Raw genomic sequence first — 17,395 nt, forward strand, 5'->3', positions numbered from 1 at the left:
CTGAGTTATCCCACATAATAACCCCCAGAGAGGAGGAGTGTACAAGGTATGTATGTTCATTTATAACCTTCAGGGGCACAAGGCATACATCATAGTTCTGTTCCATTCCAGAACACTTATGGGTTCAGATGGTGATGCAACTGTGCTGTAACATTCTCCCTCATTTTCCAGCTAAGGCATTGTGTGGAAGTTATATTGCACAGTAAAAATGAACATGTTTTGTGTTAAAGTTTCTAATAAACTATTAAAAAAACTAAATCAGACCACAATAACCATCCAATACAGACAAACTGTCAATTCCTCTTCTTCAGAGGAGTCGCCGCATATCAGACCAATGTGCAGCATGTTAAGTGTCCATAATGATATATTTAATAAATCAACTGAACAAAATAACAAAAGTACAAATAAACAACCAAAACAGTCCCGTATGGTGAAAACACTAACACAGGATACAACCACCCACAAAACACAATGGAAAACAGGCTACCTAAATATCAGAGACAACAACTGACACCTGCCTCTGATTGAGAACCATACTAGGCCAAACACATAGCAGATAACAACAGAACAAAACACAGAAAAACAACAGAATGGCCACCCCAACTCACGCCCTGACCAACTAAAATAAAGACATAAAAAAGGAACTAAGGTCAGAACGTGATACAAAACACTCATTCCATCTCTGAAAAAGATCACCATGCAAATCAAAATCAATATTTTATTTGTCACATGCGCCAAATACAACAGGTTTCACCTTGCCGTGAAATGCTTACTACAAGCCCTTAACCAACAGCGTAGTTCAAGAAATATACTTAATCAAATATTTACTAAATAAAATAAACTTAAAAAATTAAATCAATCAAAAAGTAACACAAGAAATGTACCTAACAATAACGAGGCTATATACAGGGGGTACCGGTACTGAGTCAATGTGGAGGCTATATACAGGGGCTACCGGTACTGAGTCAATGTGGAGGCTATATACAGGGGCTACCGGTACTGAGTCAATGTGGAGGCTATATACAGGGGCTACTGGTACTGAGTCAATGTGGAGGCTATATACAGGGGCTACTGGTACTGAGTCAATGTGGAGGCTATATACAGGGGCTACCGGTACTGAGTCAATGTGGAGGCTATATACAGGGGCTACTGGTACTGAGTCAATGTGGAGGCTATATACAGGGGCTACTGGTACTGAGTCAATGTGGAGGCTATATACAGGGGCTACCGGTACTGAGTCAATGTGGAGGCTATATACAGGGGCTACCGGTACAGAGTCAATGTGGAGGCTATATACAGGGGCTACCGGTACTGAGTCAATGTGGAGGCTATATACAGGGGCTACCGGTACTGAGTCAATGTGGAGGCTATATACAGGGGCTACCGGTACTGAGTCAATGTGGAGGCTATATACAGGGGCTACCGGTACTGAGTCAATGTGGAGGCTATATACAGGGGCTACCGGTACTGAGTCAATGTGGAGGCTATATACAGGGGCTACCGGTACTGAGTCAATGTGGAGGCTATATACAGGGGCTACCGGTACTGAGTCAATGTGGAGTCTATATACAGGGGCTACCGGTACTGAGTCAATGTGGAGGCTATATACAGGGGGTACCAGTACTGAGTCAATGTGGAGGCTATATACAGGGGCTACCGGTACTGAGTCAATGTGGAGTCTATATACAGGGGCTACCGGTACTGAGTCAATGTGGAGGCTATATACAGGGGGTACCAGTACTGAGTCAATGTGGAGGCTATATACAGGGGCTACCGGTACTGAGTCAATGTGGAGGCTATATACAGGGGCTACCGGTACTGAGTCAATGTGGAGGCTATATACAGGGGGTACCAGTACTGAGTCAATGTGGAGGCTATATACAGGGGGTACCGGTACTGAGTCAATGTGCGGGGGTACAGGTTAAAGGAGGTAATTTGTAAAGTGACTATGCATATATAATTAACAGCGAGTAGCAGCAGTGTAAGTGGGTGTGACTGAGTGGGTGTGTCAGACTGAGTGGGTGTGTCAAACTGAGTGGGTGTGTCAGACTGAGTGGGTGTGTCAAACTGAGTGGGTGTGTCAGACTGAGCGGGTGTGTCAAACTGAGTGGGTGTGTCAGACTGAGTGGGTGTGTCAGAGTGTTGCAAGAGAAATATGGAAATATTGTGACAAACAGAAATAGAGAGAGAAAGAAAGACAGACAGAAAATAAGCAAAAGACGAGAGAAGAACAGAGAGAAACATTCAGAAAGACGAGAGAAGAACAGAGAGAAACATTCAGAAAGACAGAGAGAAGAACAGAGAGAAACATTCAGAAAGACGAGAGAAGAACAGAGAGAAACATTCAGAAAGACAGAGAGAAGAACAGAGAGAAACATTCAGAAAGACGAGAGAAGAACAGAGAGAAACATTCAGAAAGACAGAGAGAAGAACAGAGAGAAACATTCAGAAAGACAGAGAGAAGAACAGAGAGAAACATTCAGAAAGACGAGAGAAGAACAGAGAGAAACATTCAGAAAGACAGAGAGAAGAACAGAGAGAAACATTCAGAAAGACGAGAGAAGAACAGAGAGAAACATTCAGAAAGACAGAGAGAAGAACAGAGAGAAACATTCAGAAAGACAAGAGATGAACAGAGAGAAACATTCAGAAAGACGAGAGAAGAACAGAGAGAAACATTCAGAAAGACAGAGAGAAGAACAGAGAGAAACATTCAGAAAGACAGAGAGCAACAGAGAGAAACATTCAGAAAGACAGAGAGAAGAACAGAGAGAAACATTCAGAAAGACGAGAGAAGAACAGAGAGAAACATTCAGAAAGACAGAGAGAAGAACAGAGACAGAAACTGAAAAACTGAGGAACTGAGAAACTGTGACGCGGTTGGGAAGGCTTCAGCCAATATAAACACCATAGCAGGTGTGTGCTGCGTACAGCGTGATCAGGAAGTGGGTAAACATCATTGCCCCCTTTCCCCCCACAGCTGGACACTGTCCCAACTTTAAAAAGACGGGGATAAAGAGAGATGGAGAAAGAGAGAAAGACAGAGATACTGGTGTAAATACATTGAGAAAAGAGAGAGATACAGAGAGGAAGACAGAAAAAGCAAGACAGTGATGACCCGGAAGCAAGAAGGAAAGAAAAGGCTGGGGAGGCTCCATTCAGGGTAAACAGTATGGTAGAATCTATACTAGGTATGATCAGGAGGCGTTTAAACACTAAACATCATGGCCCCATCACCACTGTCCAGGACAGGCTTTATCAGGGTGTGACGCTGATCACCCCTATTGTCTAATCCAACACTGGAAACTAGCTAACGGTGCTGGAGGCCAGGACACGCCCTGCTTGGCACACATGGGCGTCAATGTTTACCAATGAGACTACAGATCCCGCATCCACTACCGAGACTGTTATAACCAGGCTTACCTGGAATACTGCACTGTTGTCACGTTCTGACCTTTATTTTCTGTGTTTTGTGTTTAGTTAGTATGGTCAGGGCGTGAGTTGGGTGGGCAGTCTATGTTTGTTTGTCTAGGTTTTGGGAATTTCTATGTTTCGGCCTAGTATGGTTCTCAATCAGAGGCAGGTGTCATTAGTTGTCTCTGATTGAGAATCATACTTAGGTGGCCTGGGTTTCACTGTGTGTTTGTGGGTGATTGTTTCCTGTCTCTGTGTATGCACCAGATAGGACTGTAATTTGAGTTTTCACGTTTTCTTGTTTTGTTAGTTTGTTCATGTGTACCTTAAAGCATTAAAGAAGTACCATGGAAAATTACCACGCATTGGTCCTCTGATCCCGCCTCTCCTCTTCGGAAGAAGAGGAGGAAACTCGTTACAGAATCACCCACCACAATCGGACCAAGCGGCGTGGTAAAGGACAGCGACGACAGCAGCAGCAGCATCAACAACAGAGGCCACCATCACAGGACTCCTGGACATGGGAGCAGATATTGAACGGAGAGGGACCCTGGGCACGGGCTGGGGAAAATCGCAGCCCCAAAGCAGAGCTGGAGGCAGCGAAAGCTGATCGGCGGCATATGAGGAGCCAGCACGGCAGTGCGACAGGTACGAGAGGCAGCCCCAAATTTTTTTTTGGGGGCATACGAGGTGTGGTACTAAGCCAGGTAGCAGACCTGAGCTCACTCCTCGTGCTTATTATGAGCAGCGCATTACTGGTCAGGCACCGTGTTATGCGGTTGAGCGCACGGGTCGCCAGTGCGTGTCCATAGCCCGGTGCGCTATAGGGCAGCCCCCGAGAGTGCCATGCGAGTGTGGGCATTGAGCCAGGGCGTATGGTGCCTGCTCAGCGGGTCTGGTCGCCGGTAGCAGTCTTGGTCCAGGTTATCCTGCGCCGGCTCTGCGTGCTGTGTCTCCGGGCGCTGGGAGGGTGCAGTGCGTCCTCTGCCTGCGCTCCGCTCGTACCGGGCAACTGTGGGAGTGGAGCCTAGGGGAGAGGTGCGTGTGGTAAGCACTAGATCTCCCGTGCTTACCCACAGCCCGGTTCAACCTGTGCCTGCACTCTTGAGGGTCCGGGCTCGAGTAGTTGTCCAGCCTGGGGAAGTGGTGCCAGAGGTTGCGCACCAGAGCTCCAGTGCTCCCCCACAGCCCGGTCTTTCAGGCTCCTCCTAACACCAAGCCTCCTGAAAGTCTCCCCAGCCTGGTAGTTCCTGTGGCAGCCCCACGCACCAGGCTGTCTCTCAGTCTCCTCCCTGCAGGTGCTCCCGCCTGTCCGGCGCTGCTGCCGGAGCCTCCCGCCTGTCCGGCGCCGCTGCCGGAGCCTCCCGCCTGTCCGGAGCCTCCCGCCTGTCCTGCGCCGCTGCCGGAGCCTCCCGCCTGTCCGGCGCCGCTGCCGGAGCCTCCCGCCTGTCCGGCGCTGCTGCCGGAGCCTCCCGCCTGTCCGGCGCTGCTGCCGGAGCGTCCCGCCTGTCCGGCGCCGCTGCTGGAGCGTCCCGCCTGTCTGGCGCCGCTGCCGGAGCATCCCGCCTGTCTGGCGCCGCTGCCGGAGCGTCCCTCCTGTCCGGCGCCGCTGCTGGAGCGTCCCGCCTGGCCGGCGCCGCTGCCTCCTGTAGCAGCTCCACGCACCAGGCTGTCTCTCTGTCTCCTCTCTGCAGGTGCTCCCGCCTGTCCGGCGCCCCGTTGCCGGAGCGTCCCGCCTGTCCGGCGCCACTGCCGGAGCGTCCCGCCTGTCCGGCGCCGCTGCAGGAGCCTCCCGCCTGTCCGGCGCCGCTGCCAGAGCGTCCCGCCTGTCCGGCGCCGCTGCCGGAGCCCCTCAGCCCAGAGGCGCCAGAGCCCCTCAGCCCAGAGGCGCCAGAGCCCCTCAGCCCAGAGGCGCCAGAGCCCCTCAGCCCAGAGGCGCCAGAGCCCTCAGCCCAGAGGCGCCAGAGCCCCTGTCCCTCTGTCCAGAGCCCCTGTCCCTCTGTCCAGAGCTTCTGCCCCTCTGTCCCGAGCTGCCCCTCTGTCCAGTGGGGTCATTGAGAGGGGTTGCCATGGTGAGAAAGCCACGGAGGCGGACAAAGACAATGGTGAAGGAAGGGGTCCATCGTTCCGCGCCAGAACCGCCACCGCGGACAGATGCCCACCCAGACCCTCCCCTATAGGTCAAGGTTTGCGGCCGGAGTCCGCACCTTTGGGGGTACTGTCACGTTCTGACCTTTATTTTCTGTGTTTTGTGTTTAGTTAGTATGGTCAGGGCGTGAGTTGGGTGGGCAGTCTATGTTTGTTTGTCTAGGTTTTGGGAATTTCTATGTTTCAGGCCTAGTATGGTTCTCAATCAGAGGCAGGTGTCATTAGTTGTCTCTGATTGAGAATCATACTTAGGTGGCCTGGGTTTCACTGTGTGTTTGTGGGTGATTGTTTCCTGTCTCTGTGTATGCACCAGATAGGACTGTAATTTGAGTTTTCACGTTTTCTTGTTTTGTTAGTTTGTTCATGTGTACCTTAAAGCATTAAAGAAGTACCATGGAAAATTACCACGCCGCGTATTGGTCCTCTGATCCGTTTCGCCTCTCCTCTTCGGAAGAAGAGGAGGAAACTCGTTACAACTGTGAAGGTCAATGTAGATTCAGACAAGGCAAAACTATAGACTACAACAAACCTTTTTCATTGATAGAAAGAATGGACGACTGTGTGATCACGCTCTCCATAGCCGATGTGAGCAAGACCTTTAAACAGGTCAACATTCACAAAAGCCGCGGGGCCAGACGCATTACTAAGAAGGAAAAGGTAACTGAACTGAACGACTATCGCCTCGTAGCACTCACTTCTGTCATCATGAAGTGCTTTGGGAGACTAGTCAAGGATCATGTCACCTCCAGTTTACCTATCACCCTAGACCCACTTCAATTTGCATACCGCCCCAATAGGTCCACAGACGATGCAATCGCCATCACACTGTCCACTGCTCATCCCATCTGGACAAAAGGAATACCTATGTAAGAATGCAGTTCATTGACTACAGCTCATCATTTAACACCATAGTACCCTCCTAGCTCATCATTACGCTTAAGGCCTTGGGTCTCAACCCCGCCCTGTGTAATTGGGTCCTGGACTTCCTGACGGGCCGCCCACAGGTGGTGAAGGTACAAACAACATCTCCACTTCGCTAATCCTCAACACTGGGGCTCCACAAGGGTGCATGCTCAGCCCCCTCTTGTACTATCTCTTCACCTATGACCGCGTTGACATGCAGGCCTCCAACTTGGTCATGACGTTTGCAGACAACACAACAGTGGTAGGCTTGATCACCAACAATGACGAGACAGGCTATAGGGAGGAGGTGAGGTCAACGTAAATAGTCTGGATGGCCATTAGATAAATTGCACAGCGGTCTTATAGCTGGGACAGCAGTCTTATAGCTGGGACAGCAGTCTTATAGCTGGGACAGCAGTCGTATAGCTGGGACAGCAGTCTTATAGCTTGGACAGCAGTCGTATAGCTGGGAAAGCAGTCTTATAGCTTGGACAGCAGTCTTATAGCTGGGACAGCAGTCTTATAGCTGGGACAGCAGTCTTATAGCTTGGACAGCAGTCTTATAGCTTGGACAGCAGTCTTGTAGCTGGGACAGCAGTCTTATAGCTTGGACAGCAGTCTTGTAGCTGGGACAGCAGTCTTAGAGCTTGGATAGCAGTCTTATAGCTGGGACAGCAGTCTTATAGCTCGGAGAGCAGTCTTATAGCTTGGACAGCAGTCTTATAGCTGGGACAGCAGTCTTATAGCTGGAACAGCAGTCTTATAGCTTGGACAGCAGTCTTAGAGCTTGGACAGCAGTCTTAGAGCTTGGGGGTAGAAACACTACTACAATCAGCACAACTGCTGGTTCATTTTTACCAAGACCAAGACATCATTCTGTCATGTATCTCCTCGCCCTATGGCGTCAGGGCAGTACTCTGTCATCAGACGGAGGAAGGGTCAGAGAAACCCATCGGATTCGCCACACGCACGCTGACGAGTGCTAAGAAGGGTTATTCACAGTTAGACAAGGAAGGTCTGGCCATAGTTTTTGCTGTGAAAAGCTTTCATCAGGTCCTCTATGGATGTCATTTCACCATATGCACTGACCACAAACCCCTGATGAGCCATTTCAGTGAATCAAGATGCATTCCTCCCATGGCTTCAGCAAGGATACAGTGCTGTGCCCTCACACTGTCAGCTTATGAGTACACTATTGTGTAGAGAGCGGGGGAAGGGCAATGCAAACGCAGACATGCTCAGCCGTCTCCAGCTACCAGAGATGCCCGCCACAACTGTGGTGCCTCCCGAGATAAGTTTCCTAATGGAGAGATTGTCAAAGTCACCTGTGAATGCCAAACAGATCAAACAGTGGACAGACCGGGATCCTCTACTGGCCCAACTGAAAAGGATCCTTATGCAGGGCTGGCCTCCCGTCGTAGAGGATGAGGGACTGAGACCTTGTGCAAAGCGCAAAGCTGAGCTGAGTGTGCAGGATGGCTGCATACTCTTGGGGGTCCATAGTGGTTGTTCTGCCCCCTGGCCGTGCACAAGTCATGGATAAGGTCCTTGAAGCTCACCTGGGTGTGGGAATGGCCTGACTGCCGTGGTCCAGGCTGCAAATAGACTTAGACTTACCTAGACTGCACATAGACTTAGAGAGTAGATTTGCATAAAGCATGTTACTCAAACCATGACTGATGTAATACGTCACACCGTATACAGGCATGTCGATATGGTAAATGTGCAGTATATCATATTGCTGCACTGTATTTTGATTGGGGACCAAGAAACACAAGGAAAAGATATTGCATTGAAGAATGACATTATAATTAGTTGTCCCAAACAGTTCTCCTTTTAAGCATCCATCTGATCAGATAATGATGTGGTACCTAACCGCTCTAGTGCAGCATCATTGTCTAATGCAACACTGTGGCAAAAAAAATGAAAATTATGCTCTCTCTTATCGTGCTATAACAGACACGTCCACTTCCCCAAATGGCTATAAAGACATAACTATCATAATAGGATGGTTTGAAGGGAATTCAGCTCCTTCTTCTCACCTCACACTGTCCCTAGTGTGAACCTGCACATTGATCTGGTGCTGCTACTTCCTGTATATAGCTCCACAGTGATCTGGTACTGGTACTTCCTGTATATAGCTCCACAATGATCTGGTACGGGTACTTCCTGTATATAGCTCCACAGTGATCTGGTACGGGTACTTCCTGTATATAGCACCACATTCATCTGGTACTGGTACTTCCTCTATATAGCTCCACAATGATCTGGTACGGGTTCTTCCTGTATATAACTCCACAGTGATCTGGTACTGGTTCTTCCTGTATATAGCTCCACAATGATCTGGTACGGGTACTTCCTGTATATAACTCCACAGTGATCTGGTACTGGTTCTTCCTGTATATAGCTTCACAGTGATCTGGTACTGGTACTTCCTGTATATAGCTCCACAGTGATCTGGTACTGGTACTTCCTGTATATAGCTCCACAGTGATCTGGTACGGGTACTTCCTGTATATAGCACCACATTCATCTGGTAATGGCACTCCCTGTATATAGCTCCACAGTGATCTGGTACTGGTACTTCCTGTATATAGCTCCACAGTGATCTGGTACTGGTACTTCCTGTATATAGCTCCACATTGATCTGGTACTGGTACTCCCTGTATATAGCTCCACAGTGATCTGGTGCGGGTACTTCCTGTATATAGCTCCACAGTGATCTGGTACTAGTACTTCCTGTATATAGCTCCACAGTGATCTGGTACTAGTACTTCCTGTATATAGCTCCACAGTGATCTGGTACTAGTACTTCCTGTATATAGCTCCATTCTTGTGTATTTTATTCGTCTTGTTCTATTGTTTTAATTGTACTTATTTTTCACTCTGCATCATTGGGAAGGGCTAGTAAGTATGCATTTCACTGTAAATTCTACACCTGGCCCATGTGACAAGTATTGTGTGCTTCAATATAGACTGCTTTGACTGCTCCCTGGTGGTGACAACAAGCCGGGAGTATTCTTGGAGTAGGGTGAAACAGTGAAGTTGCCCCTAGACGCTGATCTTGGGTCAGTATTGCATTTCTACCACAAATGGTTAATGTTAGGATTGGGGGAAGGGAAGCTGATTCTAGATTTGTTCCTAACTTCACCCTGGAGCAGGGGTATAATCATTAGTGTAAAACGTTTTGCGACGAAAACAGTTTACTCCAAAAGGAAAACGTTTTGCAACGAAAATGAGTTTCTATTGGACAAATTCAGGTAGGTCCCGCCCAGTTTCATTCCTTTTGCTTCCGTTTGGTTCCTAGTGAATACACCCCAGTGTTCTCATCTTGGGGTGAATCTTAATTGTATTTCCTTGATTGCTTTCGTCCGCTCTCCTCAGTCGTGTTCGTCTCAAAAACCATAGCTACCTTCAACGCACCTCAGAACCTCTCCTACGATGCATTTTGAGGAGGACAGGAATCAAGAATTAACAATTGTAGATTCTTAGTTTTGAATATGGATATTTTAAGCATGTTGTTTCCCATCCACTAGGTGGAGACAGATCAGAAGCAGTGTTCCAAGTTCTAGGCCAGCAGACGTTCTAGGCCAGCAGACGTTCTAGGCCAGCAGAAGTTCTAGGCCAGCAGATGTTCTAGGCCAGCAGACGTTCTAGGCCAGCAGGAGTGCTAGGCCAGCAGACATTCTAGGCCAGCAGAAGTTCTAGGCCAGCAGACGTTCTAGGCCAGCAGAAGTTCTAGGCCAGCAGAAGTTCTAGGCCAGCAGAAGTTCTAGGCCAGCAGACGTTCTAGGTAAGCAGACGACAGTAGGGTCGCTACATGGGTTGCTTCCCAAATTGCACCCTATTCCTTATATAGTCCATTACTTTTTACCAAGGTGCACTTTTGTGACGTAGCTTCAGAGGACTATCTCTCTCAGTTAACTCCAAGCCAGTCAAAGTTATGTGGTTTAAAATGTTCCGTATATATGCTTACCTACCCAAATTTTCTTCCCAAAAGAGATGTAGATCTATACCATATTTAAAATATCAATTCTAATCAACACTGCACTGTTGTCAATTTCCCTGAATGAAGATGAAAAGGTTTGGTGGGAAAAAAACACAACAATGTGATTTACTTGAATAAAACTGTATATTTTACAGATCTTTGAACACTTTAATTACACAACTGTAAGGTAATACATTTTTTAAATACATTTTTGGTCAGAGAATATTGAATAATTTTGTGTGCAATTACCATGTATTTAGCGATGTATCACAAACAGCAACCAAAGAACTCAAACATGTTCATACACTCAACATAAGACATGGCTTGAAGATAAATATATTAGTAAATAAATATTCAGAGAACATATTTCCATTTATGAAATATGCTGCAATACAGATACAGAAATATACAGATTGTAGCCTTTTTTAAACATTTGTAAAATGATAATGATGGAGAAAATAATAAAAATAAAAAATATTAATTTTGTGTACACATTTTCTTTTAATACAATCTTCTTAAGTGCTACAAATAATAAAACAAAATAATGAAATAGTGACTTGGGGTAACCCAAAATGTTATATTTGTAGTACATATCTTTATGCAAAGCAAAGATTAGATTCTCAATATCTTTCATTGATTACAGCTCTGGGTTTACATATCAATATTGCTATTTCAAAACGATTGCCTTTGAAGACAATGGGTACATTTCATAGAAACAGTCAAAACAGTCTGGAAAACCAACAGAAAGAAGGCATGAATGAACAACGTTGATATTGTTTGAGAGCATGATGTGGGCTGTATGATTTAATCAAATAAAACAATCAGACATGCTGCTTTCTGTGTAGCTGCTCAGTGTCATCCACAGCCACAGTATGAAAGGGATCCCTTGTGAATCATTTTTCCTTTGGCCTTTTTTTGGACACACAACAGCTTTATAGAACCATATTAGAATTGTATATTATATCCGTATATTATAGCATAAGTGTTGAGGAGGAGGCGAGATGAGTGACTGCAAAAAGACAAAAACAAAACAAGAGCTTCTAACGTACAAGTAGTGACTAAACTCGATATAAATCCAATCCTTTGAAGATATCCAAATGTCATTCTACGAGCGCAGAGAAACCCTGTCACTACGTGGACCTTTATTTGGTCAAAAGGTGACACAGCCCAAGATGGTAAGGATGGCTCAGGGGCCTAAGGCTTGGTCTGGTGTATGTTCTAGAAGGCGCAATGTTCTGAACATCGCAGAGAGACATGTATTCTATATAGAACAGACTCTCTATTATGTAGAACAGAGAACTGAGTCAACATTCTATCTGCATTGTTCTAGACTATTGCACCCCATTGAGTATCCCAAGAGAGAACTGTAGTCTAGTTAGTATAGCTTAGCTCAATGAAAGAGTGTGTGACTGTGACGAACTGCCTCCCCTCCAACTGGCAAGGACCCCGCCCCTCCACTCCACCCCAACAATCCACCCAAAGAAAATGAGTTGATGTTTTGGTACTCTTCCATAACCTTTCATCTGAGTTTGGTGGTTTGTTGACGCTTGTTGTCCAAGCTGTATATGCAACGTTTTGTCATAAGAGCAGTAAAGTACAATAAACACATACATAAAGTACATATGCATGTACACACAGGTATGTGTGTGATTATAAAACAAATGAAATGTATCCTCAAACAACTTGCACAGACCAGAGTCCAGAGGTGAAGAACAACTTACTAGATCAGAAGAAGAAAAATCTCACAAACCGGGCCCTGCTAACACAGTTTGTTTCTCTCCAAATGGGTCTCAGGATCCGGACTGACCCTGTCTGGAACCCATGGTACTGTGAGGGCTGGGCCAGCCTATGTGTTGATTTGTGGCCTTGCCAAGCCATCCACTGTTACATTCAACCACCGTGAACTTCCACCCATATGTTGTAGCCTGATTCTCTATCTATCTGAGCCTGTCGACTCCGCTGGGGAGGCGTGGCCACGTGTCATGTTGGTTGAGCTGGGCTTATGCTGAGCTGCTGATGACCACAGGAATGAACTGGTTATGTCTGGATACGCCAGGCAGGCCATCATATAATTTCAGTAGAAATCGACACCATCACCATCTAGGATGATAACATTCAGAGTTCAGCGAGCGAGAGGCTTAAAAAAGCAAGGCAACTGAGGTTTTCTTGACTGACCGACCGACCGGTTAGGTACCAAACAGACTGTTTGTTTGAGTCCCTGTTTCTGGGCTCCACACCCCCTCATACCCCCAGACCCTTGTCTGTAGCTTTACTGTTTCCAGATGCATCGTGGGTAGTGTAGTTCAGGGGGTGGAACAGGACCCTGGTCTCTTCTTCCTGGGTGGGGTTCGCTTGACCACTGAACTGTCCTGAGGTGAAGTACCCTCCCTCACCAGGCTCCACCCGCCCACCAGTCCGCCCCTCGCCCCCCTGCCCCAAGGTGAGGCTGGCTAGCAGTAGGCTGCTCTGATACAGAGTCTCCGTCCCCAAGCCCAGCTCATAGTCTGTGCCCTGGTGGATTATGGGTATTCTCTGGCTGAGCACACCACAGCAGGCATCCGAGTCTGCAGCGTGGTGTGCATACTGCACATTCACGGCATAGTCTTCATTATAGCGCCCCCCTGTGGCCCGGTGAACCTTCATCTCCTTGTAGAAGCAATAGGGCAGGCCCTCATAGCTTACCTGCTCCGACGGAGCCAACAGGTGCTCCCCAGGGTGGTAAAAGTTCTGCTCTGCCCCCCTCTGACAGCCACGTCCCGAGGAGGCCATAGGCCCCACCCAGTCTGAGTTCTGCCTCTGATATCCCTGCTGACCTTTGCACTCCATGTTGGGAGGGAGCACCTGGAAACAGCAGCTACACGCCCCTGCTCTTCCCAGGCCATGCTCCCCCCTTGTCTCCTCCCCTGTCTGCCCTCCCTTCCCCATGTCCACTGTGGCTCCCTCTGGAGGCATGGTTGAGGTAGTGCTAGTGGTGCTGGTGTCCCTGGGTTGTTCCAGTGACGAGCGGCTGCTGCAGCTGGAGAGCTGGTCCCCCACACTGAACCCTGAGGTTCCAGGAAGAGGCTGTGGCTGCAGGCTGTCGCCATTGTGTCCCCCCGAGGGAGCTGGGGTTAGGGAGTCCTCGGCTGTGGAGGGGCAGGCGGTGGAGGCCCCTGCAGACGTGGCCCCTGGCTCCCCTTGCGACCCCCTACAGGGGCTCTTACTGCGGTAGACATAGGGGTCGTAGTCAGAGCTCAGGGAGCTGCGGAAAGTGGAACAGGAGCCGTATACCCCCTGGTTACTGATCTCTGTACAGTCCAGCATAGAGTCACTGGGGGAACAGTGGCAGTGGCCAGAGCTGCTGCTGCTATCGCTGCCCGGGCAGTCGGCCAGGTAACCACTGCACACCGAGCGGTGGCCATGGTAACAGCCCGGCCCCGAGGCACCGCTCCCTGCCTCAGCCGTCCTGGAGCTGGCGGCCATGTGGAGCACCGTGGGGTAGAGCAGCCCCCCTTGGAAAGCCATGCTGTGGTGGCCCTTGTGGGGCCCGGCGCTCCCAGTCACCCCTCCTACGCCTGCTGCCCCCTGGGTCCCCTCACCCTGCTGGGGGAAGGTCAGGCCCTGGAGGTAGTAGTGTTGGTACATGGTCTCGTACTGCGAGTAGCAGGCGGCCCGCGAAAAGCTGCGTCCGTGGAACTTAGGCCTCTTGAAGGTGCCGTGGCGGGGACCTGGCTGCTGGTACTGGGGGTAGGCGGGGGGGTTGAGGCCCAGGTGCTGGTACTGGGGGTAGGCGGGGGGGTTGAGGCCCAGGTGCTGGTGCTGCAGCTCACAGTGATGGGGGTTGAGAGAGTGTTCCAGGTGTAGGGTTGGGTGGGGGTGGTAGTCCCGGAGGAAGGCCCGGGAGTGGGAAGACTGGGGAGGGTACAGGCCCTGGGGGTCTGAGTGCTGGTCCACTGTCAGCACTGTGATGGGGTTACCATGGGGGTCCATGGAGGTGTGGGTGGGGTAGGCAGTCACCTGCCCAGAACGGTGCACCCTTCCAGGGTAGTGGACAGGCAGGACTACCCTCTGCTGCCGGCTGTAGACTGGGTCCATGCTGACAGCGCCGGGGTTCCCCTTCCTTTGCTCTGAGAAGAGAAGAGGGGTGTAAGAGAGGGAGAGAGTTTGGTTAACGCACGGTGTCAAAGAAACATCTTTCAAAAGTAAGCTTTGTTACAGTTTCATGACAAAGGTATTTTACGTCGATTAAATTAATTGATTAGTCTCTTACTGTTTTACCGGGTTGCATAGTGTGACAAAAGTTAAATATTTGCAGACTGGAAAATTCCTGTCAGATAGCTACAGGCCTCATTCTGACAACAGCGTGTCCCAAATGGAATCTTGTTCCCTATATAGTGCACTACTTTTGACCAGGGCTCATAGGGAACACCAGCTCACCGATGATGTTGTGTCTACAGTGAGGACAGGTGTGGTGTTGGAGGAGCCAAGGGTCCACACACTTCTTATGGAACCTGTGGGCACAGGGGATGACCCGCAGCTCCTGTAGAGGGGTGGGAGAGGAGGAGGGGAAAAGGGGGGACAGGGGGAGAGGGGGAGAGGAGGAGGGGAACAGGGGAGAGGGGAGGGGAACAGGGGTGAGAGGATCAGGGTAACAGGGGTGAGAGGAACAGGGGAACAGGGGTGAGAGGAACAGGGGAACGGGGAGAGGAACAGGGGAACAGGGGAGAGGAACAGGAGGAGAGGAACAGGGGAACAGGGGGAGAGGAACAGGGAAACAGAGGAACAGGGGGAGAAAAACAGGGGGAGAGTAACAGGGGAACGGGGGAGAGGAACAGGGGAACAGGGGAGAGGAACAGGGGAACAGGGGAGAGGAACAGGGGAACAGGGGGAGAGGAACAGGGGAACAGGGGAGAGGAACAGGGGAGAGGAACAGGGGAACAGGGGAGAGGAACAGGGGAGAGGAACAGGGAACAGGGGAGAGGAACAGGGGAACAGGAACAGGGGAACAGGGGGAGAGGAACAGGGGGAGAGGAACAGGGGAACAGGGGGAGAGGAACAGGGGGAGAGGAACAGGGGGAGAGGAACAGGGGGGGAGAGAAACAGGGGGAGAGAAACAGGGGAGAGAAACAGGGGGAGAGGAACAGGGGGAGAGGAACAGGGAAACAGAGGAACAGGGGGAGAAAAACAGGGGGTGAGGAGGAGAGGAAAAAGGGGAGAATAACAGGGGGGAGAGTAACAGGGTAACAGGGGGAGAGGAACAGGGGGACAGGGGGAGAGGAACAGGGGGACAGGAAGAGGGGAACAGGGGTTGATAGGAACAGGGGAACAGGGGGAGAGGAACAGAGGAAGAGGAGGAGAGGGGTAGGGGGACAGGGGGAGAGAAGGAGAAGGGGAGGGGACCAGTTAAGGTTAGTAAAGGCTGACAATATCTAAGGACATGATTGGTGTTTGATGGGTGAACGGCTAACAGCTACCAGCACAGCAGCAAGGTTTCTCTTGTTCACATTATTATACAGCAACACTGAACAACTCTCCCTCCATCTCCATCTCCCTCCCCCTTCCTCCCCCATCTCTTTCTCTCTCTCTCTCTCTCTCTCTCTCTCTCTCTCTCTCTCTCTCCTCTCCCTCCCTCCTCCCCCCCCTCTCCTTCCTCGCCCCCCCTCTTTCTCTCGCTCTCCCCCCACTCTCCTCCCTTCCCCCCTCTCTCTCTCCCTCCTCCCCCCCTCTCTCCTTCCTCGCCCCCTCTCTCTCTCTCTCTCTCTCTCTCTCCTCCCTCCCCCCTCTCTCCTTCCTCGCCCCCTCTCTTTATCTCTCTCTCTCTCTCTCTCCCCCCTCCCTCCTTCTCCCTCTCCCCCTCCCTCCATCTCCCCCTCCTCTCCTCCTTCCCTAACCCTCTGACCTCTCTACCTCCTTCCCACCCACCCTTGCTCCCTCCCTCGATTAGGGTCCAGAATACATATTTCGACAGACTTCTTAAACCAACTTCAGCTTCTGACCATGCTTTTTTGTTCCTGAAGCTAACCCCTTTCTGGCCACTGTTTTTCTGAACAGTGTGTGTGTGTGTGTTTCTATGAAGTGTGTGTGTGTGTTCGTCTAGTACCTCTCCTTCTATGTACTTCTCCAGACAGATGGCACAGTCAGAGGTGGAGCTACTGGTCAGTGAATCAGATGCTCCGTAGCTGCTCTCACGCTGACCCTTGACCTTGGCCTTGAACTTCCTGGTCTCCATCTTCTCCAGGGCCTGGATGGCCATCCTATTCATAGAACTCTGTAGAGGTGGAGGAGAGAGGAGAGGGGGGACGGAGGGTTAGACTGGGGTGATACACAGGTATGCAGTGTTGCTGGGGATGGAAGTGGGGGGAGGACAGAAGGTTGGTGGCTGGAGAGGGGAGCAGAGGACAGAGAGTTGGTGGCTGGGGAGAGGAGCAGAGGACAGAGAGTTGGTGGCTGGGGAGAGGAGCAGAGGACAGAGAGTTGGTCGCTGGGGAGAAGAGCAGAAGACAGAGAGTTGGTGGCTGAGGAGAGGAGCAGAAGACAGAGAGTTGGGGACTGGGGAGAGGAGTAGAGGACAGAGGACAGAGAGTTGGTGGCTGGGGAGAGGAGCAGAGGACAGAGAATTGGTGGCTGGGGAGAGGAGCAGAGGACAGAGAGTTGGTGGCTGGGGAGAGGAGCAGAGGACAGAGAGTTGGTGGCTGGGGAGAGGAGCAGAGGACAGAGAATTGGTGGCTGGGGAGAGGAGCAGAGGACAGAGAGTTGGTGGCTGGGGAGAGGAGCAGAGGACAGAGAGTTGGTGGCTGGGGAGAGGAGCAGAGGACAGAGAGTTGGTGGCTGGGGAGAGGAGCAGAGGACAGAGAGTTGGTGGCTGGGGAGAGGAGTAGAGGACAGAGAGTTAGTGGCTGGCGAGAGAAGTAAAGGACAGAGAGTTGGTGGCTGGGGAGAGGAGCAGAGGACAGAGAGTTGGTG

General features: G+C 50.2%; 1 protein-coding gene across 2 annotated transcripts in view; it reads right to left on the reverse strand.

The window, feature by feature from the left end:
- Positions 1-10,522: 10,522 nt before the first annotated feature.
- Positions 10,523-17,395, reverse strand: part of LOC118378690 (E3 ubiquitin-protein ligase znrf3-like) — a 249,180-nt gene continuing 242,307 nt past the window's right edge. For both annotated transcript variants that reach the window (XM_052479230.1, XM_052479229.1), the window contains exons 6-8: positions 16,533-16,700; positions 14,870-14,972; positions 10,523-14,559 (exon numbers count right to left, since the gene is read on the reverse strand). In XM_052479230.1, coding sequence (XP_052335190.1) covers positions 12,695-14,559; positions 14,870-14,972; positions 16,533-16,700 — 2,136 coding nt within the window. In that variant the 3' untranslated portion in view covers positions 10,523-12,694. The remainder of the gene's footprint in view (positions 14,560-14,869; positions 14,973-16,532; positions 16,701-17,395) is intronic.

The sequence above is a fragment of the Oncorhynchus keta genome, chromosome 25 (genome assembly GCF_023373465.1).
Source record: "Oncorhynchus keta strain PuntledgeMale-10-30-2019 chromosome 25, Oket_V2, whole genome shotgun sequence".
NCBI lineage: Eukaryota > Metazoa > Chordata > Actinopteri > Salmoniformes > Salmonidae > Oncorhynchus > Oncorhynchus keta.